The sequence below is a fragment of the Rhea americana genome, unplaced genomic scaffold (genome assembly GCF_003343005.1).
Source record: "Rhea americana isolate MKP2758 unplaced genomic scaffold, rheAme1 scaffold_152, whole genome shotgun sequence".
Lineage (NCBI taxonomy): Eukaryota > Metazoa > Chordata > Aves > Rheiformes > Rheidae > Rhea > Rhea americana.
Genome location: NW_028185617.1, coordinates 1268936 through 1291731, shown reverse-complemented (window position 1 = coordinate 1291731; position 22796 = coordinate 1268936). Strand labels below are relative to the sequence as shown.

General features: G+C 37.2%; 1 protein-coding gene across 2 annotated transcripts in view; it reads left to right on the top strand.

The window, feature by feature from the left end:
* Window positions 1-22796, top strand: part of CPED1 (cadherin like and PC-esterase domain containing 1) — a 149685-nt gene that overhangs the window by 21671 nt on the left and 105218 nt on the right. For both annotated transcript variants that reach the window (XM_085299718.1, XM_085299716.1), the window contains exons 4-5: window positions 12862-12968; window positions 15100-15175. In XM_085299718.1, coding sequence (XP_085155844.1) covers window positions 12862-12968; window positions 15100-15175 — 183 coding nt within the window. The remainder of the gene's footprint in view (window positions 1-12861; window positions 12969-15099; window positions 15176-22796) is intronic.

Sequence of the window (22796 nt, the reverse complement as noted above, 5' to 3'; positions counted from 1 at the left end):
TTGCACAGATGTTGATGAGAGAGAAAGCTTCTCTAACTTACCCAGAAATCAAAACAGTTTGTCACAATAGCTTTCAGGTTTCTGAAAAAGTTATTTCATACAGAAAACAAATACTGAAAATGATGCCTCCTCTCTGATTATGAAAAAGAGGAATAAAAATATAACTAATTTTGATCATTTTGGCAGATCTTACAAAACAATGTCCATTTTTGACAACAGGACAGTAGAACAACATATGGAAAGGATTTAAATTAAAAAGTTATGAAGTAGTAAGACTTGAACACTAGCAGCCTCAGTGTGTAGCAAGGGTAAAAAATATATTCTTAAAGTATTTCCTCAGTGGTGCAAGTAGAAATAAAATGTATTCATACTTTGTGAGAGGAAAGGACGGAAAGTAACCCACAGTTATTTTACAGTTGACAGTTGGACTAAGTCTCAGTAGATCATTTTTTGGAAAAAGGACTTTAGCGTAAAATGGTAAATTAGGACAGAATCATTTTTTCTTTGTTTGAAACCCAAGCATACTGTTTGCTGCAATTCATTATTATTTTTTTCTAGCAGATCGGTATGTTGATACATATCCTATTTTAAGCACTCTGTTAAATAGACAAATAAAATCAGAACAAGACATCTGTTTTGAACTGGATCTCAAAAAGTATGGCTTAATGGTAATTAGGCACCTAAGTATCGATATATATTTACATCTAGCTCCTAGTGACTTTCAAAAAGTAATAGTCCTCAGTCCATTTTTTTACAGTCATAGTGAAGCTCAGTATCACTGTGGCTTTTTTGGAAGTCAGTCGCCAATTATATATATATATATATATATATATATATATATATATATATATATATATATATATCATAGGTAATATTCTGTAAAGGGAGGGTTGAAAACAGGGGCTTTAAATGCTCTTGCGTCTGACACATGTTAATCACTTTTTCACTTGGGATGAAGTGTTGTGTCTTTAGAAAAAGACCTTTGGAGAAGGATCTTAGAATAGGAAGAAAATAAAGCTATTCTCAAGAAAGTACTGCTATAGAAAGTAACTAGATTTGTTAGGTTGCCCTCCTTATGACAGGATGATGTACAAGTTAGAGGGAAGCAGCAGAGGTATTTTTTGGTTGTTTTTCATCTTTTCCCAGCTCCACAGCACATCTGATTTTTATCCCAAATGTTGCAGTACACATTTTCTGCTGATCTGAAAATGCAGGTTTGTTTCTGCTGCCTTTCAAAAGTGAAAGGTCTGACCCTACATTTTTTTTTAATGTTTTGGAGGGATAATTTTGACATCTATTATAGGGTTCGTGGATGGATGGTCGACACAGTAGTCATGATAATGTGTCCATATCACCTACTTTCACTGCCCCATAGCGTGCAAGGTGAGTAGTACTGAAAGATGACATAAGATGCTGCTGAGAAAACAGTGTCCATGGGGTGCTGTTGGAGATCTGCTTTTACTAGCCACCACTTAATTCTTGTGCCAACATAGCTTCTCTGGCAGTGTGTAACTCTTAAATAAAATGGGCCCGTTCCTTGGCCCTGAGTACAAGTGACATGACATGGCTTATGTCCCTGGATGTAAACTCCCTTTTTCCCTAAATGAGGGTGGCCTCATTTCTGCTAGCTATTGGGAACTGTCACTGGCTTGATCTGTGACTCCTAGACTGGGCCTGGGCATGGCATGGCCACCCAGGGAGAAGAAAACAGTTAACAGGAACAAATAGTTTGCAGGCCGACACTATTTAGTTTAGTTCTCTCTCTGCCTAAGTTTCTCCCTTATAAGGAGAAACTAACTTTTTCCTGCCTCTCAGGTATTAAGAGATCATTAATTTATATTGGCAAATAATACCTGTAAATTCAGTGATCAAATACTGCCATTCAGACCTTTAAAAATATATATCTTTTTTTTTTCCCTGTGGAGGTGATCAAATACCCTGTTTTTAACATTGTAATTATAATCTTAGAACATTTACAATTAAAATTCTAATTAAAATGAGATGGAATGTTAAGACAAATAAATGAACTTATTTATTTCTTAGGTGTCCTTATCATGAGTGTCTCTGTCTCTGTGGGGAGAAGCAATTTTCTTGGCTCTAGCACAGTTGTTGCTCATTAAAGTCAGGGATAAAATCTCATTACTATATCATCAGAGGCCGTTCTCCATCCCAAGTTTCTCATATTTTTAGTCCTGTTGCAAAGAAAGTGGGTGTTGTAGAAGGGTTGGGGCAAAGGGAAGGAAGGAAGTTATATTCAAAAATCTTGTTTCTTCACATACAACCCCTTCTTCTGAGGTATTACTGGCCATTGAATCTCTTTTCCAGGCTCTGGCTCTTTCTACTTGCCAGGTGTTCCTTCTTGAAACACCTTACTCATAGTAAGGGCAGTGGAACCAGCAGGCTTGGTCATATTTTGGTTGAGAAGAGGCCTCATGTGTGTTATTTTTGTTGTAGCTCCTATGATCACAATCATCCATTGCATTCCTATCCAGTGTATCCAGTGTTCCTCTGAGTTTTACCTGGTCAATATAAAAGAGCTTCAGGCCTAAATTCTTTAGGTGTTTTTTCTGTAAAAATAATTTGGAGTTTCAGGAAAAGTTTTTGTTATAGAATTGTTGTATTCTAATGACTTTGCGTCAGTTCACTCTATATATTCTTCATCTGACAACTCTGCATTCTAGCCAAGTGGAGATTTTTCTGTCCCCAGTGTATTTTTTATTGCTGCATGTGTTTGGTTTCATTCCTTTGTCATTCTGCTCTGTGAACTACAGAGGTAACTACCTGACATCTTTAAACTGCTACTTTTTCTTAGGCTGTTAGAAGTTTAAATAAAACTACTTTAAAATAAATGATGGAAAATGATGATGAACTTTGTGAATATCACACCACAGCAGGCAGGTATGGCTTGCAAAGAACAGCATGAAAGAACGCAGTCAGGTACTAAAAGGCTGTGAAATACACTCTTTGAACCTTTCATTTAACTCACTTGCTCATGTACCATCTTTTCATTTCATGACTGTGTGCTGCTTTTTCAMATGACTTTGCCTCGGGATGCACAGAGCAAGGATGCTAAGTTCTTTCCTGGATATAGTCCCAAGAGTTATCTTTTAGAAAAACTTGGATCAAGTAGCAGCAAGGATTGTCCAAAGGGAATTATATCAGACAGAATCTTTTTCCTTGGCAGAGATCAGAGTGGAGCTTTTTTTTCCCTCTCCTCTGTGACTTGGAGAGCAGAGAGCCCTCCTCCTCACTCCATGAAGCAGTGTGGTTTTCCTGCCTTCTCCACATGGGAATGAAACGCTTTCTCATTCCTTCCTGCCCTTTGCACCTCCACCACAGTATGGAGCTGTGCGCTTCCTCCAGGCGGGGAATGGAACCCTCCTCTTTTCCACTAGCGCAGAGCAGAGCAGAGTTCTTCTTGTGCCATTTATCTAAGGATATAAGTTACCTACATACTTATTTTCTCTGAACTGTACTTTAAAAGAGATGTGAGTTGTCTCAGAGGCTGGACACACATGCAAATATCTGGTGATGTTTTGATTTCTTTTCTTTGGTCAGTGTGTGGCCTACCACCATCTCTCTTGTTCAGCTCCAAACCCTGTTTCCAGTGGCAGGACATCATTGCAAATTTTCCAACACCTTTAACAAACAGAGCATATGGACAATAACTTCCTTAACTACACAGCTGCCTCCATGAGCTTGTTCTTTCCAGTCCTATCCATCAACTGCATGATCTCCCCYCTCCCCGCATAGACATCTCTTCTAGTTTTCACCTGGTTCCTCTTCTCAGTCCATCTTAAGTATACTGACTCTAATCTCTCAAGCTGTCATTTCTGTCAAACATTTCCTTCTTTCCTTCACAGTAAGGAAGCATCCACACAGATGGGTTAGCTGAGCTTCAGTAGAACTGTAAGCAGCTAAGTGTATGCTTGAAGCTTATGAGAACTTCTATCCCAAAGAAAAATGTTAGGTCTCAGTCCCTCAGTACTTTTGTATGTGAGTAAGAAATATATCTAGCGGTTTTGACTGTGGTAACCTACGTGGTATATAAAAATATGTATAGTGTTAAGAGTTCCAATATTTGGGCCTAGGCAATAATAAAATATTGTGTATTTATATCCTTGAGCAACTAGAGATAAAAGCCCTTTTAGCTTGCCTGTAAGCAAAGCGTATCGTAGTGGATCACTTTAGTCTTACCAAGGCTTGCTACGCAGGAAGTACCCAAGTGGGGAGAGCATACCAGAGTAATCTGAAGATTCATCCAAAGCACTGAGTGTAAGCTTGGAAGTGGAATAACAGGCTTGAGTGTTTGAATGTCTCTGATGTGTTTGCCAGTGTTTCAGGACTACATATTTGCCTTTTGTTTGCTGTTAAACTGTTCTTCAGCTCACAAAATATTTTGATAGCGTATTTTCATAGCTTGAATTCACAAATTATTTAATGACAAAAACTATAGGTTGTAAGAGTTACCAGCCAGGGTAGAACTCAGCAGAAAATATTTTTTTTCCTGTCAGTGATGCTCTCTGGTAAAATGAGATCCATCTAGTGCATTTTTCTCAAATGCTGCAGTGCCCTTTKGCCCAAAACAAACTAATCAAACTTTTGAATGTACTTTAGTTACTTTTTTTTTCTGGTATTCTGTTCATTCTTTGATTGCGCAGAAAAAATGTGGATGTGGCTAATAGTATCGCAGTTATTTTGTACACTACCTTTTTACGTCCAATCAGTTATCCATAGATTGAAAAAAAATGCCTTAAATCATTTGCTGCAGGTCTGCAAATGCCTTCATGATTGTTTTCTATAATAATTTGTTGATTGCAGAAAGGATTGTTAATATGTGATGTGAGTAAATATGATATAAATGGAGAAAGACTGATTGTCATGTGTCTTGACTTTTCTTGTATTTATGTCTGCAGCTGATTTCTTTTGCTTCTTTTAGAGAAAATTATCTGCCTTTTACTAGCAGTTAGCCCAGTGAGGCAGTCTGGGTGGACTTGTTAGGTAGGTCCCAAGCAGTTTTGTAGTCTGAGACTAGGCAAAAAAATAAAAACATCTTTTCCAAATTTGAGAAGAGTTCTTGTGGAAGAAATTGATAACTCTTAGCTTGCTAAACTCATACTGTTTACTTGTGTACTTTTAAAATTTCTGCTTTGGATTAACAAAACAGGCAAGCTTGCAGCCTGGCCCTTCCTAATACAAGGAAATAATAATAAAACAACTTTTTATTACTTTTTTTTAATAGGAGAGTAGAAACACTATGCCTTCCTGTTTGAAGTTAGATCTGATATAACTCTGCAGTATTTGCAGAAGAGATACTGAGTGGTCAAGCATTACACTGCCTTTAGAGGTGAGACACTTGTATTAGCACCTCAAATAGCTGTTTCATTCCCTAAAGCTGAACTCAGATGTGACTTTCCATTAATTCCTGAGCACAGGGCAATATTTTATGCTAAGCTGGCCATGGATAAATGAGCTGTCCTGGGAATTAGATTGCTTCCACTTGCTTCATGCCAGCCTCTCCAAAGTATGCTGCCGTTGGCACTTCAGATATTTGTAGCTATAGGGCAGCTGAGCCAAAATAAAACCCTGATCATCTTCAAAAGGGGTGAATAGTGAGTGTCCTCAGGATTTCTGCAGCCTTCCCCTTGCAGCCAAGAGGCACTTGCTCATTTACATAGGCATACAGATTATTTTGTGAATGAATTGACTGTGTCCAACAATCTCAGCCTCATACATAGAGTAGGGTTTTTTTTTACACTTGTATTACTTCACTATAATTTATATGCCAAGAGATTTCAACCTAGTTTGACTAGTTAAACAAGTAGTTACTGGTCTGGACTGTGTGTTATGGAAGAGTACAGTCAGTCTCAACAAGTCATATGGAGCATGCTGTGAAAAAACAGCAAGAGGTTTGCACATGGATAGATGAGCAGCTGCGATTCAGAATAGTACAGAAAATAATCAAAAACCTCTCCATCTTTTYCTAGACTATTTTCCTCTAGCACAGTGATCACTTCTTCATTGTTGTGGCAGTGAATTCAAATGGCTGATAATGGTCAACTATCAAGAGCCACATTATAAGAAAACTACTTGAAAAAATAGAATACCTCAAATAAGCACTTCTTTTAAGGGGTAATTCCTGCATACCTATATTTGAGACATTCCTCTAGGGAAAATCTTACAAATGAAACTGTGATATTTGCAATATTTGAAAGGGCAGACAGTTAACAAAGAGAAAGTATTCAGTCCAGCAACAAATGGCATTCTAATCTTTACACAAGGTCGACAGCCAAGCTGCCATAACCAGAAATAGGTTTCAAATGATGTTTTTCCCTGGAGCTCAGTGAAGCTCAGATCATCAGAGGTACAGAATTCTCACATCCCAAAAGACATTTCAGAGCCTTATGCTGCTGCCCTGTGAGATACTGGTAGGCAAAAAATCCAACTCAAGAGTCTGGATCCAAGCAAAGAAGCAATAGAGATCTCTCAGCAACCTTTTCCTGGTAGCTGTTTCACACTAACTCTTGAGGAGCAAGCTATCAGCTCCCTATAAACTGATCGTGTTGCAGGGCTGAAGCTTGCTCTTCAGGCTCAGTCTTGTTTTAAGTGAAATAGTTGGAGCTGAACACATGTGGTTACCTCCAGAAATATGTGSCTCCTTACCAAATCTGCACTCCCTCCATTATCCTGCTTTAGCACAGGGTTTTGATGTTTTCTCCTGCTTTGAGGAACCATGACACACTGGGATAAAACTTATCATAAATTTATTTACACATCAGGATTTCAACATGCCCAAAATGTGTTTGAATAAAGTTTACTGTGTCAGAGCTTGGAAGAAGACTTGTATATGAAAACCTTCACTTCACATCTCAAGCAGTTCCGAGTTGCCTAGAAATGGGCAAGAAGAGCTTTAGGAGATTTCTTTAAAAAAATAGGCTTATTATCTCTCTGAATTTGGGTAAGTCCCAGCATCTCCCTTGACAGTGGTTCTGTAGCTTCCTGAAGTAACTTATTCCAATACTTCATCCCAACAATTAGAAAATTTTCTTTAAATATTCCTTGCTGAAAATCAAAGTGTTTACTTTGTATCCTAAATTAAGTGATCAAAAAGAAAAAAAAAGAAAAAAGAAAAAAACACAATAAAAGCACAATTGATTTTGGATGGATAAAAGTTTATATTTCAGCAGAATGATCTATGATCCCAACTTCATTTTGGAGAAAGTAAATTCCCCCCCCCAAAATTCTTTTGATCTTTATTCATAGTTCAGCTGTTCCAAAGACCATGTCATTCYTGTAATCCTCTAGTGAAACTATGTTTTCTAAAAGTAGGTACAGTATTACTGGTGAGGTATGACCACCACCAACTGGCATGGAATGATTACCTTCTGTTCTTTGTATATAACACTCATATTCATGTTTGGCTGCAGCTCTGGATGTCTGCAAGGTTATGATTATAATGAAAAACATCCTTTTTCTTCAGAATGGTGTGCAGCATGGAATAAATTCAAACTGCAATACCAGTGGTGGAAATTCAGCAGTTTCAGTCCCCATAAATCTTTCAAACAACTCAAGAGTTACTTCTCTTTTTTTTTTCTTTTTCTTTCCTTTTTTTTTTTTTTTCTTTTTCTTTTTTTGCAGTGGTATTATACTATTGATTCATGTGCAGTTTATGAACCTGGTACTTTTCTGCAGTATTGTTTTGCAGTATTGTCCATTTGTATCTGTCTCTCTGACTTCTCCTTCCAAATTATGGCAGTTTGACCTTGTCTTGATGTTCCTCAGGTTGATTTTGGGTAATTTACATATTTCGAAGTCTGAGCACGTCTTCTGAAGTGCTTACATTTCCTCTCAGCTTGGTGTCATTTGCTACTTATAACTGTACTTTCTATTCCATCATTCAGTTTATTAATGAAGAAATTGAGCAGAACTGAATGTACAGTGAAGAATCCTTTGAGATTCCACTCAAAAAAACCCCACTCTGATAGTGTAGGGTTGATTTTTCACATAACTGTGCATGTACATTATGGTTGTTATATGGAAAGAGTGTCAAAGGACTTAATAAAGTAAAACTATTTCATCATGACTGTTTCCCTTTTGTCTACTAAGTCAGTTACTCTATCAGAAGAAATTAGACTGGTTTGACATGATATGTTCTTGACAAACAAGTGCTGGCTGTTTCTTATCACCTTATTGTCCTCTAGTGCTTATAAATTGATCATTTTACAGTTGATGGTGCAAGAGAGTGCAAAATTGAAATTGCCTAGAAATGAAAATTAAAATAAAGCTGACCAGCATTTTAATTTTCCAGAATGAATGAGGTACAGAAAAATATTAACATAAAAAATGAAGATTATATTAGATTTTCAAACTTCTTTCATTTAAAAAATCAGGTTGGTGACACTGACACTGAAAAATAAAATTTCTAGCATGCTATTGAAATGAAATTTTCTCATTCAATTAAATATAACAGTATTTTTCTGTATATGCACAATTAAAAGCTCTATAGCGTTGCATACTTAGCACATATATAACATATTTGTTGCAAAATTGAGCTTGCAATGCCATAATTTATGGGGATAACATGATAATTTCAAAGTTAGGAACAAGATCACTTCATTTTAGAAATCAATTTTACCTTTCAAAATTCTTGAAGTTGATCCATGCAGCATTCTTGCTTTAAGCATAAAAAAACCCCACTAAGTCCTGCAACCCTTTGTTTGTTTCTGTTCAGTTTGAATTATGATATCAGAAGATAAAAAAACTCTCTGTAAAATATTTTTATAGCAAATTTAAATGTTTTGATTGGTCTCTGCATTGCTATTTCCGTCATTTGTAAAAACATGTTTTCTTTTGTCCTTAGATTGCTATCTTTTAAATTATTTTTCCCTATATTAACTATTTTGATTATTCCAAGTATCAAGTCAGAGTAAAAACCAGTGAAAACACTAGAATCTAGATTAAAAATATAATTTGTACATTTTAGCAATAAAAATTTCTTTTCAATTTCTGGTTGAATTGTATAGTGTGTATTCTGACTCCTTCTGAATGAAAGTAATTCAAGGTGGTCGCAGTAGATTGTTATCTTGGAGTATACCATTCTGCTGTTCCTCAGAATATCAACCCTGGCTGATATTCTCAGCTATACATGAGATGCACAGCTCAGGTACACAACCACTTTACAGAATGGGACTGCAAGGCAGGGCTTCAGAACATCTACATTTGCCTACTGCAGCTTCTAAGTTTCCATCTTGACCATTAAGTTGCACTGAGTGTGCTGTCACTTCTGTTGAGGATTCAGGTTTATTATGGTCTTACTATATTTGTTACTGAGCTGTAGCCTGAAAATTTCTAGGCTCAGTGTATATTTGAATGTCACAAGGTTAGCTACATGAACTGATGCTGCAGTTTTAAACAGGTCTGTGCATGTGCATGAGCTATACTTGACTTTTCCTTTGTCTGATGAAAGTCTGTGGAGAACATAATCTTTTAGTGATATAACCCAGTTTGGCAGAGGCCTCATGTAGACATCTGTTTCAGCAAAATGGCACTCTCACTGGAATAGTTTGTGTCACTCAGGAGGAGCTGAGGAGGAAAGAGCTGGAAAAAGAGAGACAAATAAAAATAYCGTGCTTCTAGCATAGTCCCTATCTACACTAGAATCACTTTGACTATATAATGTTGTAATTCTGTGGATGAGCGTTGACTATGTAGACAAGGCCTGCACTGTTAACAAGCTGAATMAAACAAATCTTGGCTTGAAAAAATGCTCTGTGAGAGGCTGAACAGAAAATTGCAATTTGTCATTGCAAGTTGCCACTCTTCTGCTTGTCCACTGGAAATGTAAAGTAATACAAGGCAGCAAAGACCATCTCCCTGAGGTGGGTTTTCATATTGCTCATCTAGTCTACTACTGCTATATGCTCAGCTCCACTGAGCTCCRTGAATAAGGCAAACAGAATTTCACTAAGCACAGACAAAGCCCTTTATGTGGGAAACAGTTCACAAAAATTATTAGTAGCCTTGCTTTAAATTATTCGGAAATGAAATATCTATTTTAATGTTCCAATTCAAATATCGTCTCAAAGCCCACTTCTGGTGTGAAATCTGCAGGAAATTAGCAATTAGATTGTGATTAGATGAAGAAGTAATGTGGCCATTGTTAATGCTTCTGCATTAATCATCTCTAAAAGCTTTTTGAAACATCARGTTTATCCATACAGCTTTCTTCTTACTATCACTTTTGTTTTTCCTTTTTTGTGCATTGTTCTAACTCAAACATTGTATCTAGCTTTACTTTAGATGTAATCTCTGTGAAAGGGATTTTCTTCTGTGTTAAAATACAGTGCCTGATGCCTTGGGATTCTTCGCTTGTGTAATGTGGTCTTACCACAATTTTAATAATAATAATTAATCTTTGCTGAGTTATGGTTTTACAATTATCACAGTTATCAAAGGGAGACAGACTCATGGTCTCATGGTCATAGATGTTCATTTTCCTGAAAAAGCTAAACTGTATAAGGGATGACGTAGACAATTTCTAGGCTATATCTGCTCACAAAAGAGTCTGTTCCAGAACTAAATAACTGTTACAACATATGCTTCTTTCATTTTTGTTTTCCAAGAACATTTTTTCAATTGTAATTGATTCAAAATGCATAGATATATTTAAATAGAAATCAGAAAGCTCTGTCAGCCTGAATCTGAGAAACAGAACTAGGTGTACATTGTTCCACTAATAGGAAGTCTCCTGTTTTCTATAAATAGGCATGTTTCAGTACTGATTGTTTTGTACCGAAGTAACTGGGTAGATGTCTAATTACCCTAAAGAGAAAACACAAATGATGGCAGACATTCAAACTGGACTGAAAAATTGTTGCTAATAGTTAACTGTTCTGCATCCTGGACCTTGGCTCAGAAATGAGAAAGGTCTGAGAGCCCTTTCTTCCTTTTTCTTTCATTTTGTACATTCATATCGATCATCTCTGCTGTGTCCTAGAGGCAAATGATACACAGTGCAGTCAGAGGTCAAATTAATCCCTGGCCAGGGTATGTAACAATAAACAAGGGAAGGAAGTGAACTACTTCTGAGAAACTGAGTTCCCTCCAGCACCCTTTCCATTTACACACAGCTAGACATTGTGCTTTATATGTAATTATAGTGATTTAGTTAAAGGTGCTTACCAGTCAAAGACATAATATCCTGCTTATCTGATAATTATATGGCTGGTCTGGACCATTGAGTAGGTTGTTAACACTGTCAATCTTTTGCACCAAAATGAAGTGTTTCCTCATATTTTTACTTGCTATGTATGGCCTTTATATCTACCTGCAGTTTTTTGTTTGTTTCATAAAGGAGCATGTAGTGAGTCTACCTTGCTTAAATTTTTATGCCTTAATCAAATTTTATACAATAAAACCGGTTCTTGTAACATAAAACTGAAGAGTTCTTTACAGTAAATGATAGAATATAATTGAAAAATTATCTCTGGCTTTTTGTAGTACTGCTTATAAACATTAAAAAGGTGATAGTTTTGTTTATAATCCTGAATCTGTTCTGCACATTCCATTCATTACTGTACTTAATGCAAATTGAATGTTAAATCTCCTTAAGTGGAATCCTCTGCCTGCCTTGTGTTTGGGACTGGAATCAGTATGGGAAAGAATTACATTTTGGAGATGGAAATCAGCCAAAATAATATCTCTGTGGCTGTCAGTGGGACCAAATTTTTACAAAATTAAATGTGCCACAGATGGGTAGCATAGAAATGAAATAAAATATATGTAATCTTTCCAGCCTTGGAGGAAAAGAACCAACTAAGCAATCACTGTGATAGGTACCCTGAAGAGAGTTATGTTCAAATGCTATACCCTGACCTAGATGCTTTACAGCTTTTCTGGCTGCCCTTCCTGTTTGGCAATATTTATTTCGAACTGGCACCCCATCATTAAAATGATTTCCCATTTATCAAATCTATTTATGGTGTCTTGAATGGATATAATGATTCTGTTAATTGTTTTGGAAATGCCACCATCTCTAACTAATCCAGATCACTAAGGCTGTATTCAGAAAAAAACAAATGACCACCTCAGGTAGCTGACCAGACACTGGACATCAAATGCAGCAGTATGGGCAGACTCTTAGACCTATTTGTATCTTCTAATCCACAGTGGTGTTTTCGTTGGTGCTAGTCATTTTTGGCTCTTCTTCAGTCACCTSTGACTCCGGTGTTACTCATTTACTGATTATATAATCCCATGGTCTCACATGTCAGCTTCCCCTCAAAAAAGAAGAATTAGTGATTACGGATATAGCTATTTTTTTCATTACAACTTGATTTCCACGTGTTCACTGGTTCTAGATGTTGGCAATCCAGTGTCTAATATTTAGGAAGCAGCTACACCCAAATCCAGGCTAAGAATTACTTCCTGTAATATTTACTTCTCAAGAACAGAAAAGAGCTCAGAAGATCACATTGCATATTGTGCATGTGTGCTACAAAAGCATGTGTTGAAGAGTTCAAGAAAGGAATAGTCTAAAGCAGGATCATGGTATTCAACTTTTTCATCTCTGAATGCTATTATCTCAGGCCAGACTCCAGGTAGCTGGACATCAACAGGCATCAGTACATGCCAAAGGTGTAATAGGAGATGCCTACTGTGAAAAAACTAAGTGTATTTCCAAAACCTAAACGGTGGTACTGAATATAATGTCTTTTRTTCCTTCTGCCACCTGTGTAGTATTGATGTACTTAAACCTTCAACAGGTTGCTGTTCCATAGGATTTGGCTCTAAACATTTTCTATTCAAGCAGGAATTGCRTGATATTTTCTTTCTCAGTGTGCTTCTTTTATTTTCTGGCAGGTGACCTGAGCTCTTGGGATCTTCTGATTTGCTTGTCTTCCAGAAAAACTGATGGTAGTAGCTGCTTTCAAATAGATGACTTGCATCATCTAGAGTTATTCCAGAAGGTACATGATTATGTGTTATTCTTTGTGGGATTGAGGGGACAGGTCTATCCCAAATTTTCAGCACTCAAAAAAAAAAAAAAAGAAAAAAAAACACACAAAAAAAGAGTATCTGGTGATGATTTTACAGTACGGCAACATAGTTTAACAACTATAAAAAGTTTTATCAAGTTTCATATCTACTGAAAAATATTTATCACATATCAACATTTAATTCTTCTTTGTATCACATCCAGAGTAATCAAGAGTAATTTCTTATACTCTAATATTTTGGATGAAAATGTTTCAATGAAAACACTGAAAATTGTTACAACTAAATGTCACATTTCACTCTTCTCCAACTTGAACTTTTCTTTCTGAGCAAACCCTCTTSGGATCCCTCAAAAAGCAGCCCACACAGAGGGGACTACAAAAGTCAGAGCAAATTTAAACAAATATCCCATTGGAAAAAAGAAAATTTAGAAATGGAGGGAAACAGCTAGAACATGTATGCACTATTTCTGGATAATAGCTTTGGCAGAAGATAAAGCTGGACTAATCAGGCTTCACATCTTATATAATTTTTGAGTTTCAGCTAGTGCATTTACTCCTTTGTAAACATTATTCGGGCACCTCTCCAAACAATGACAGTGCTCCTACAATTGATAATGTGTGAGTTGGGCTGATGTCCATCCAGGGCMTTCACAGGAGTTACTTGGGCTCTGCTGTGGCACAAAAATTTGTTTATTCACTGTCTAGAGCATCAGTGATGCCAATATTTACTTGTATTTTCAAGGTTGCTTTTTTTCACTTGAGAATGTTGTGGACAGTTTAGATTACTTAGATATGCACATATCTAAATAAGAACCTGATCTGTTGGTAAAAATACATGTGGCTTGTTTAAATTGTGGTCTTTTTTTGATTAAAAACATGTGACCAAAGTATGGATACAGTTTTGCTCATGTTTCAAATAATTATTTTATATATATTTATAAAACTATATTTTTATATACATATATATATATATACACACACATATATAAATAACAAATAATTATTGCAAGACCTAAAATGTAGTCTTTGATCTGTGGGCTTGGGAGAAACACAGATGCTTTTAAAAGGGATGTAGTTCAGCTACAAAGCATATTCATGGGGATTCAGAAGAACAATGTGTATCCACAGAACCTGGAGCTAGGAGCATATTGGACTCCTCTGGGGGAGGATACCATGCCTCAGTGTATACAAAATGAAATTTTTACAGCAGCTTCACTTTGCTAAAAATATAGACACTTTGGTTGCAGGTTCAGTTAATAAAGCATCCCAGGCTTCTGCAAACCATTTGTTTCTCATTCTACTGATTAATATTGTATCCAGGTTTCTAATAATTTGCAATGTAATAATCCTCACAGCACTCTGCAATGTCCGGAAGTTTCGTATATGGATAATGGAGACATAGGTGATCAAAGGAGTTGTTCAGGTTCCCTCAGGAAGACTACAGCGCAGCAGGGGCTTAAACCAGATGGCTTTACGTATTGGACTAATGTTACGGTCTGCTGGCATGCCCGTACCACAGTGCAGCACCACTCCTTGCAGTAAAGTCTGGATATATTTTAGCTGTGTTAGCTTACCATTGTGCCCAAGCACAGAAATTCAAGAGGCAGAGCTTAACTCAGCTACAGACCCAGGTTAAGGATATGAAGCTGTGTGGAACTGCAGACGGCTTGGCTGCTCCCACAGTGCGCTCCTCTTCGCCCCCCCTTGCCAGGCTATCACAGGCAGCATGGTGTTGCTCTGGGTTCACCCACTACTGCAGACGTGCCCCATGTGCTGTTCCCATGCAGGGAGAGACAGTGACTGATAACCGGCAGAGCATGGGGAAGCTGTTCAAACTAAGTGGGGCAGAGAAGGGATGARGAGGAGAGGAGAGGCATAAGTCTGAAACTTCATTTTGTGTTGGCTAGGAAGAATTTATATTTTAAGTTCATTATCCTACATTGCAGGGATGTAAAAGTTGTGATTCTCTACTAACACTGACTTAAGTTTTTTACATGCGGTGTCTCTTCCTGATAAATTAAACAGTAAATCATTGAAGGCGCCAGTAGAAAAAAACATTTTAAAAAATGAAATTGCTAAAGTTTCTCTTTTTTATGTACAGGTAAACCTACTTCCAGARATTCAGTATTTCCTTTGCAGAAAAGAAGGATTATGTGAGATAACAAAAGCCTTTTCAGGTAACTTTCTAATTTCTTCACATCTGTATACATGGTGAAGGTCTTTTAGTAGTCTTAATATGAAGTCTTTGAAATAAGACAATCAGGCTCATACTTCCTGTGTATTTTTAGTCATGAGTGCATAGAAAAAAAAGTAAAAATGGAACAAGAGATCCATTTCAGACACTATTTGAATTTATGTGGTATATATTTTCAGGCTAAAACATTGYATTATTTAGCCATTGCATACTGTAGAAGTAGTGTAGACTGTTAGTGTCTTACTTTTGTACCATCTATGTTAGTAATGGTGTTTACACTAAAAAGCCTAGGGTTCAATGTAATATGTTTGTTCAGCTTTACAAAAATGTTGTGGCATGGAGAAGTAGGAGTTGGAGTTTGGTTCCCATCCAGACATAATTTGCTGATAAAAAGCCTTTGTATATTAAGATCATCCACCAGAAGAGTTTAAAGGTTATGGGCCAGTTGCCAGAGAATTCTAATTTACTATGGTTGAGATGCAGCTTCGAACAGAAATTGGACATAACTCTTGTGCCYCGTATTACATCTATTTAAACTGCAGAGAGACTCATTCTGATCCCACTTATACCAATAATTATCCAGCATCAGTGCTATTTTGAATTTATGATTTAACTTCACTATATAAGCTTTGCTTATAAGAAAGCCTTGTTTATAATAATATGATAACAAACCCCTCACAGTTATTACTTTATTTTTTAGCCATACTAAAAAAATAAAGGTTGTTTGGTCTGATTTTCTTTTTTYTGTTATTTTCTTTTTTTTCTTTTTTTTTGGGGGGGGAGGGGCTTTTATAGATATGCTGTATTATCACGTAAGGGTAGGATTCATCACATCTTATTTAGCTGTTTAAAAGTTAGGTATCTAGTCAGACTGCATTTCCTAAAAGTCAGTAGAGAGAGAAGGGCATCTTCAAAGAATGACTCATTTTGTCCTAAATTATGGGTTTAAAATAAGTGGGTTGAATTACCCTCTGGAGGTACTAATTGTCCAATTATCTCTCACCACTGACAGTAAATGGAGCCTAGACAAGCAGCTTAAGTTAAATGCCTAGCTTTTAGATGCTTGGCTAAAGTTGAAGTAAGTCATTCCTAACTTGAGCATACCAAATTTTCCCTTTTAGTATTTTTTACTGTTTCCTTAAAAATTGATCAATATTTAAAACCTATGTGAAGTATTCTCAATAAAGAACTGTATATTGAGACTCAGTTTGAATTGGACATTTTGTATTCTCCTGATGCAATAGAGATTGTCGATACTGATCATAAGGAACATGCAGTATAATGAACATTTATCTGGGTCCTGTGAGAGTTCTTTATTGTGAAGTGATATTATACTAGGTAAGTGATATATTGTGTTTTCATTGAGTTCATAAGTATGTCTTCAGTGATGCCTAGTGCCTTGATTCCCTAGCACTGGAATGTGAATTAGAGAGTATTCTGATATAATACTAGTTTCAGACAAACCTGAGCAGATTTCTAAAAATTTCAAGGACTTCAGGAATTGCTAATTCCTATTTTGTTGTAACAGGCTGCCTTTGAAACATACTGGTTTGCCCTGCTACTTGGAGAAAAGCCAATTGCAGTAGTTTTTCTTATTTAACTACCACAAACCACAAACACAAGGGGCTTTCGCCACACACACAGCTTTCCCCTTAAAATATGTAGTTATGGTGTCCATAAACTGTGGTACAAACCACTCTGTGTATATGGTACATCAAGCTGTCCAGTAGTTGCTCCTCTTTAGGTAAAGGCAATTTGTATACATCTTATTCCACTTTTATGTTATTACTGTTTTCCCAGCCAAGAGAAAAGCCTTCATGACTGATACTGAAATCCACTTGAAATCAAGGTTGTTATGTGTGCTCAGCACTAGGGGTCTGAAGTTCCAATTCACTCAGTAATGAGGATTATTTGAGTCTGCTGAAGCACAGACAAATATCAGAGGTCCTTTCCTTTCAGTATTCAGTAAATAAAGGCTTTAACCAAAATTAGCAGCAGTACATTAAAGTAAAAACAAATTCATCTCTTAAATCTAGGTGTCTCTGCATTAATGTATGCTCTAGGGGTAGAGATAGTGATTAAAATACAGGGGCTTATGCTGCTTGAGACTCTCCAGGGAATCCAGGACACACGGTGGGATGGGCAGATTTGGCAAAGATCCCATGTCCTTCTGAACCACCAGCTGGAGACTCAAAGGGATATCGTACAGTGTCTTAGATGGCAATAGATGTCTGTGTGTGGGTAGCTGAATCTAACAGTTGGTATCTAAGCTCCCATAATTAACAAAGGTTCACTATAGAGTTAGTAAAGTCCAAAGAATATTTACTTCACTAGCCAATACCAGCATAGTTTAGAGTTAGCTGAGTTGTTCTCTATAGACTATACTGTATCAGCTAGATCTCCATTAGCTATAATAGGAACTTAGATCCTGGTACACACAGAATAGTCTTTGTGAAGACATCAAAGTGCAAGTGTCCTAATCCAGAGTTTAAGCCTATTCAGTATCACTGTGTATGTGATATCTAATTTACTATGGTTGAAATAAACCCATAGGAGGTGAAATTACAAACAAAAGGTAAAATCATTTGTAGTGGTCAAGAGGGGGGAAAAAGGCATAAATTAAACCAAACTTTAAACAGATATTCTGCTTCCCCTCCCATCCATCAGACATAGCCAACTCTTTCCACTTCTTTCTTTTGTTTGTGTCCTCTGACAGATCTCTCTGCTCAACAACAGCAAGGTTGCTGATTATTAGGATTTGTCTGATCTTCAATTTTAAAATTATTTGGGGAAAAAACAGTTTTCATCAATATTTCTTCTGCATGAGAGATCATWTCTTTCCATATCAGTGGTGTATTTTTGCTTCTGTATCTTTGAGTCCCTAGGGATACTCTCCAGTTCAGTTGGTTTGTTATTACTGATTTGTCATTTAGTCGGCCTCCCGAGGAGTCAAGCAATCTACTGAGCAAGGGAAGGCACCAGGTTGGTGCTCTAAGAATTATATATTGTAATTAAAGACACACTATGTCGTGGAAATAATACCAGGGAGTAAGGTTGAGAGGAYGAGATTACTGGATTTACTGTGGTTGTGTTGGTATTGATAAGCAGCAGATGCTAGGGTAAACTCTTTAAACATGTTATTGTATCTGTTGATATTGCTAGACCATTTTTTTTTGTTGTGAAACAATTGAGCTGTTTGTTTTATATTTAAAAGAATATGCCCCGTTCCCTTATCCCTATTATATCAATGTGGCTGCTGTAAAGAGACTGAGTTGTGGGGAATATTAAGTCAGTGTTTGTTTCTTTGTTTCAGCTCTTTAATGGATTTTTTTTTTTTTTTTTTTAAGCCAGACTGAAGGTTCAGACTGATTCTTTTTGTATGGGAAAATGTTATGAACTTATCAGTGATGATTCATTTTTAAGGGGCAGGAGAGAAGCTAGGGAGAGAAAAAGGATAAGAAAGACAGACTGGAGAATGATGAGCTTAGGGGAGCAAAAAAGAGTGTGTGGGGGTAAATTGGATGTARTAGGAGAATGAAAGAGAGGAAAGCAGTTGCTAGAAAATGGACACACAAGGCAGTGGGCTTGTCATGAGACATAAGAATGATAATGAATCTTAAAATTCAATTTGGAAGAAAGTGATAAATGCCTTTTAGTCAGTCTGAAAAGTGTAGTTTCACTCCTGTTTTTGCAGTGCTTTTGGGACAGGAGTTTTTAACCAGATGCCTGTTTTCTGCTCCTTGTCATTAAATGGGGTTTGGACCCCATGGAGGTTCTGGCATGGCTGTTGAATGACCAAGGAAAGCTATTGGCATTTATTGCTCAGGTCAGTAGAGCTGCAACTGTTGCAGGAACCTGTGAATCAAATATTCCTGCAAATAACCCAGGCCTAGAAGCCCTCTGAGGCTGAAGAATGACTGGCAAAAGGGTTTCAGGTGCTTAGACTCACTGCCACACTGCAAGTGGGGTCAGGACTGGGSTTGGCTGGAACTACTCTGTCTCCTCAGTGATGGAGAGGACTGAGGTCCACAAAGTGAAGAGAAATTCAATAGCCTGTACTCAGTTTAGGGCACAGGAAGGACATACGGATATATGCACAACAAACATTGTCTTTCACAGGTTTTGCCCAAGAAAATAGTGGGAATGCATACAGCATGGAAACAGTCTCCCTAATTTTCCTGTTCCCTAAGTAACCTGAACTATCTGTATTTCTGCATAAGGATTTATCTTGCCTGCATAAGGATTTTTCTGTGCCAGGATCCAGCCTGTGCCAATCATAGCAGTTCTTCTTTGCTCATCGAAATCAGTGATTCTTTTTAAAGTAATACTTTCACTGTATGTCTCCCTTATGGAATTCTCTTTATTARTGTCGCTAGTCAGATGCTTTATTAGTGTCTACAAGTCCTGCATGCTCACTTACTAGCCCATGGGGTTGGCTAACAGTGTTTATCACATAGATGGATTTGAGGCAGACACAATCCTAATGAAAATGATTGGGCAGGTGAGGATGGTACTGTGATCTCAATATGTGATATGTTTATCGTCTGGTGCTGAGGAACTAATGCCCCTCAACCTTCCTCTCCCCTTACCTGGCAAATCTGCACCTGCCTTTCCCCAGTGTCCCTGAGTTACTCTGGAGCCAGCAGGGAATGCGATGACAGGGGGTAAGGAAAGAAGCAAGGGCACAGTACGGTCACAGAGCTTATCACACTCCCTTAGCACTGGCTGCATTATAGGTGGTAGCTAGCAACACACAGTGGCAAGGATGTTACTTGCTTTTCTTTATTATCTTTGATTTGGATCATGTTRTCGTCTGACATCAGGAGCTGAGGCTCAGTGGCAAGAGTGGCAATCTTTCTCTTCTCCCAGTGTCCCAGGGGTCTCAGCTGTGGTTTTGTTGCAGGCAGTAAGTGACTGGCCAGCTGTAATCACATTGCAGCACTGCTTACAGCTGCTCTCACACACAGCTGCTCTGGCTGACTGTCACCTCTACTGGATACTTGATCCTGGATCCAGGAATCCCTGTGGAGCCACCTATGTGAGAGAGAAATTGTAGATGAAATTTTTATTTCRATAATTCAACATCTTTGTGACAGAAACATGCTTCTTCAAAGAGGGATATTCTTCTTTGGCCATCTGGCCCTTAAAAATGTCTGCACAGGAGTAGTGATCAGTTTTGTGTTCATTACTTTTTTACTAAGAGCCTCAGGAATAGCCAACAAAATCAGCATTTGTCTTTTTTGATGTTAATTTGATTATAAACTACTTGGGGCAGGATGTTCTCTGTTTTAAAATAGGGTCAGATCTCATCTGGGACAAAAACATACTTCTGTAGTAATAACTAATATGAGGAGACAGAAAAGAAGTAAAGCAGCTAAATGAATTTAATTACTTGGCCTTCAGTCATATACTATTATATCTTCTACTTTATTACTAGTACAGAATGATGGTTGTGGATCTAATCACATCACTGCAAACATTTTCACTGAGTCACTTCTTCCAGTATTTTATAACTTATAAGTTAACTTAAGTTCTAGTACAAAGTATGCTCAGGATCAAGCCCTGCTGGAAGATAGTGAAAATTTTAATACAGAGATTTTAACTATGAGGGTGCTTTAGGAATGAAGAAGCAAAGATTGTATTTAATACATACATACACATATTTGGCAGATGTGTTTGCTACACATCTGCCAAAACAGAGAAGCAACAAGCATGGTAAATGATTAATCTAAGCTGAAGCTGCTTGCTGATGTTTTTAGAGGGGGAAATAAACAACACATACATTTGAAAATGATGTGCTGTCGTGTTGTCTTTATCACTCTGAAACTTCAGAGGTATTTTCTAGACATGGAAACTTTTAATGACAGGTAAATCAATACTCAGTAGTGGCTGGGGAGATGGAACATGCAGAAATGTGCACATCTCACGTGAAGGTAAAGGAAATGTGTAAAAATTGTCACAAGGGTTTTAACTATCAAGCAAGAAATYCTGTTTCTGTGAAATTAATGGAAACATTGCCAGGACTTCATTGAGGCCAGGATTACCCATAGGCTTCCTAGCCTCCTTCACATACTTGGCACCTCCTTTTGAGTTTCAAAGCCATCCCTTTTCTAAATGTATAAATTGTACAACTCTTGAGTGTTACAGGTTCTCTCTCTTTCTTTAGCAACCTTCAGGCATAATGTGTAAACTATGGGAAAGTACTAATCTTTATTTTAGAATCTTTCCATCAGATGGGTCAAATATTTAACAAAAGGCAGTTAAATAGAAAGGATCTGTTTTCTGTGGCAAGCCTACAATGACCTCAAACGACGGATAGGTAGTAGTTCAACTAATACCATCCAGCCTCTGAAAATCAACACTGAAAAAGTGAGCTTCTAATGGTAGTCATGTCCATGGTTATACAGATTAAATCAGGCTGCTATGCATACGATACATAACTGAGAAAAGGGTACTAGATAATAGGCTTTATTTAGACCATATTTATTTAGACCCTAGGCCTGGAAGTGCTCAGGAGCCTACCTAAGACTCTATGAAAGCTTTTTAAACACTTCCTGATACAGATCAGTCTTTGCAGCTGTTTGACATGCCTTTCAAATATACAAAGCCTGGAAAATCACTCATCTGTAAATATCTGAAAAAGACTAGGTTGTAAGGAATCCAGTTTACTCAGTCTCTTTCAGAAATAAGTTCTGTGTGCTCCAGCTGCCCATATCAGTCAGGCGGATGAATGGTCAAGGTGCAGGATGGAATATAAAGTTCTTCCAACACACCTAGATGCCCTTCCAGTGAGCAAGCCTAGAAGGCAGGCAGAGAGAACTTGCTACCAGTCCTTTTGGAATATTATTCTGTATCAGCAGCTACTGGGAATTTATGTGAGATGATTATCATTTTTTCCTCTTTCTCCTGTATTAGAGAATCTGCAATCCTGCTAGAGACAAACTAACACTATGAAAATCTAGGAAGAAGTTCAGAAGATTTCTATTCAGATGAAAAATCTCACATATAGTTCCAGGATTAATGTCCTCCTTCAAAGATGTTTTTCCTCCTTAAAAGAAAAGCAATCAGAGGAAGACTCTGCAAGTGTAAATGTTCTGAGCTTGTGATGTCCTGTATGAAAAAGTTAACAATATATTGACTCAGAACAAAACACTGCACCCTAGTTCAGTTTCATCCCATCTCTGGCTTTGTGCTTCAGGAAACAAGCATGAGCTTCCAAAGGTGACACAATTGCTTGAAATATTTCTAAAAGATCTGAAAAGAGTTTTTTTTTTAAAAAAAGTACTGTAACTCTCCTTGTAACATCCAGGGATAGTAAAACAGAAAGGATCAGGAAGAGGACACATTTGATTTGTCTTCTATTTTATTTTCTTTCAATTCAGTGTTACTTGCCTAGTTCAGCCAGTAGAAACAGCTCCTGCAGCTCCTGTTGTAGGAGAATTAACTACCTTTGCAGATCACCAAATGTTCAATTAACCTACGCATTGTATTCATTAGTAATGCGTGTGTATGTATGGCAACAGCCATGTAAACAATCATCTGTCTGTGCTCCAGGGAATCTTAGTTTGTCCAAAAGCTATTGGTAAACCTTTTGCTCAACMACG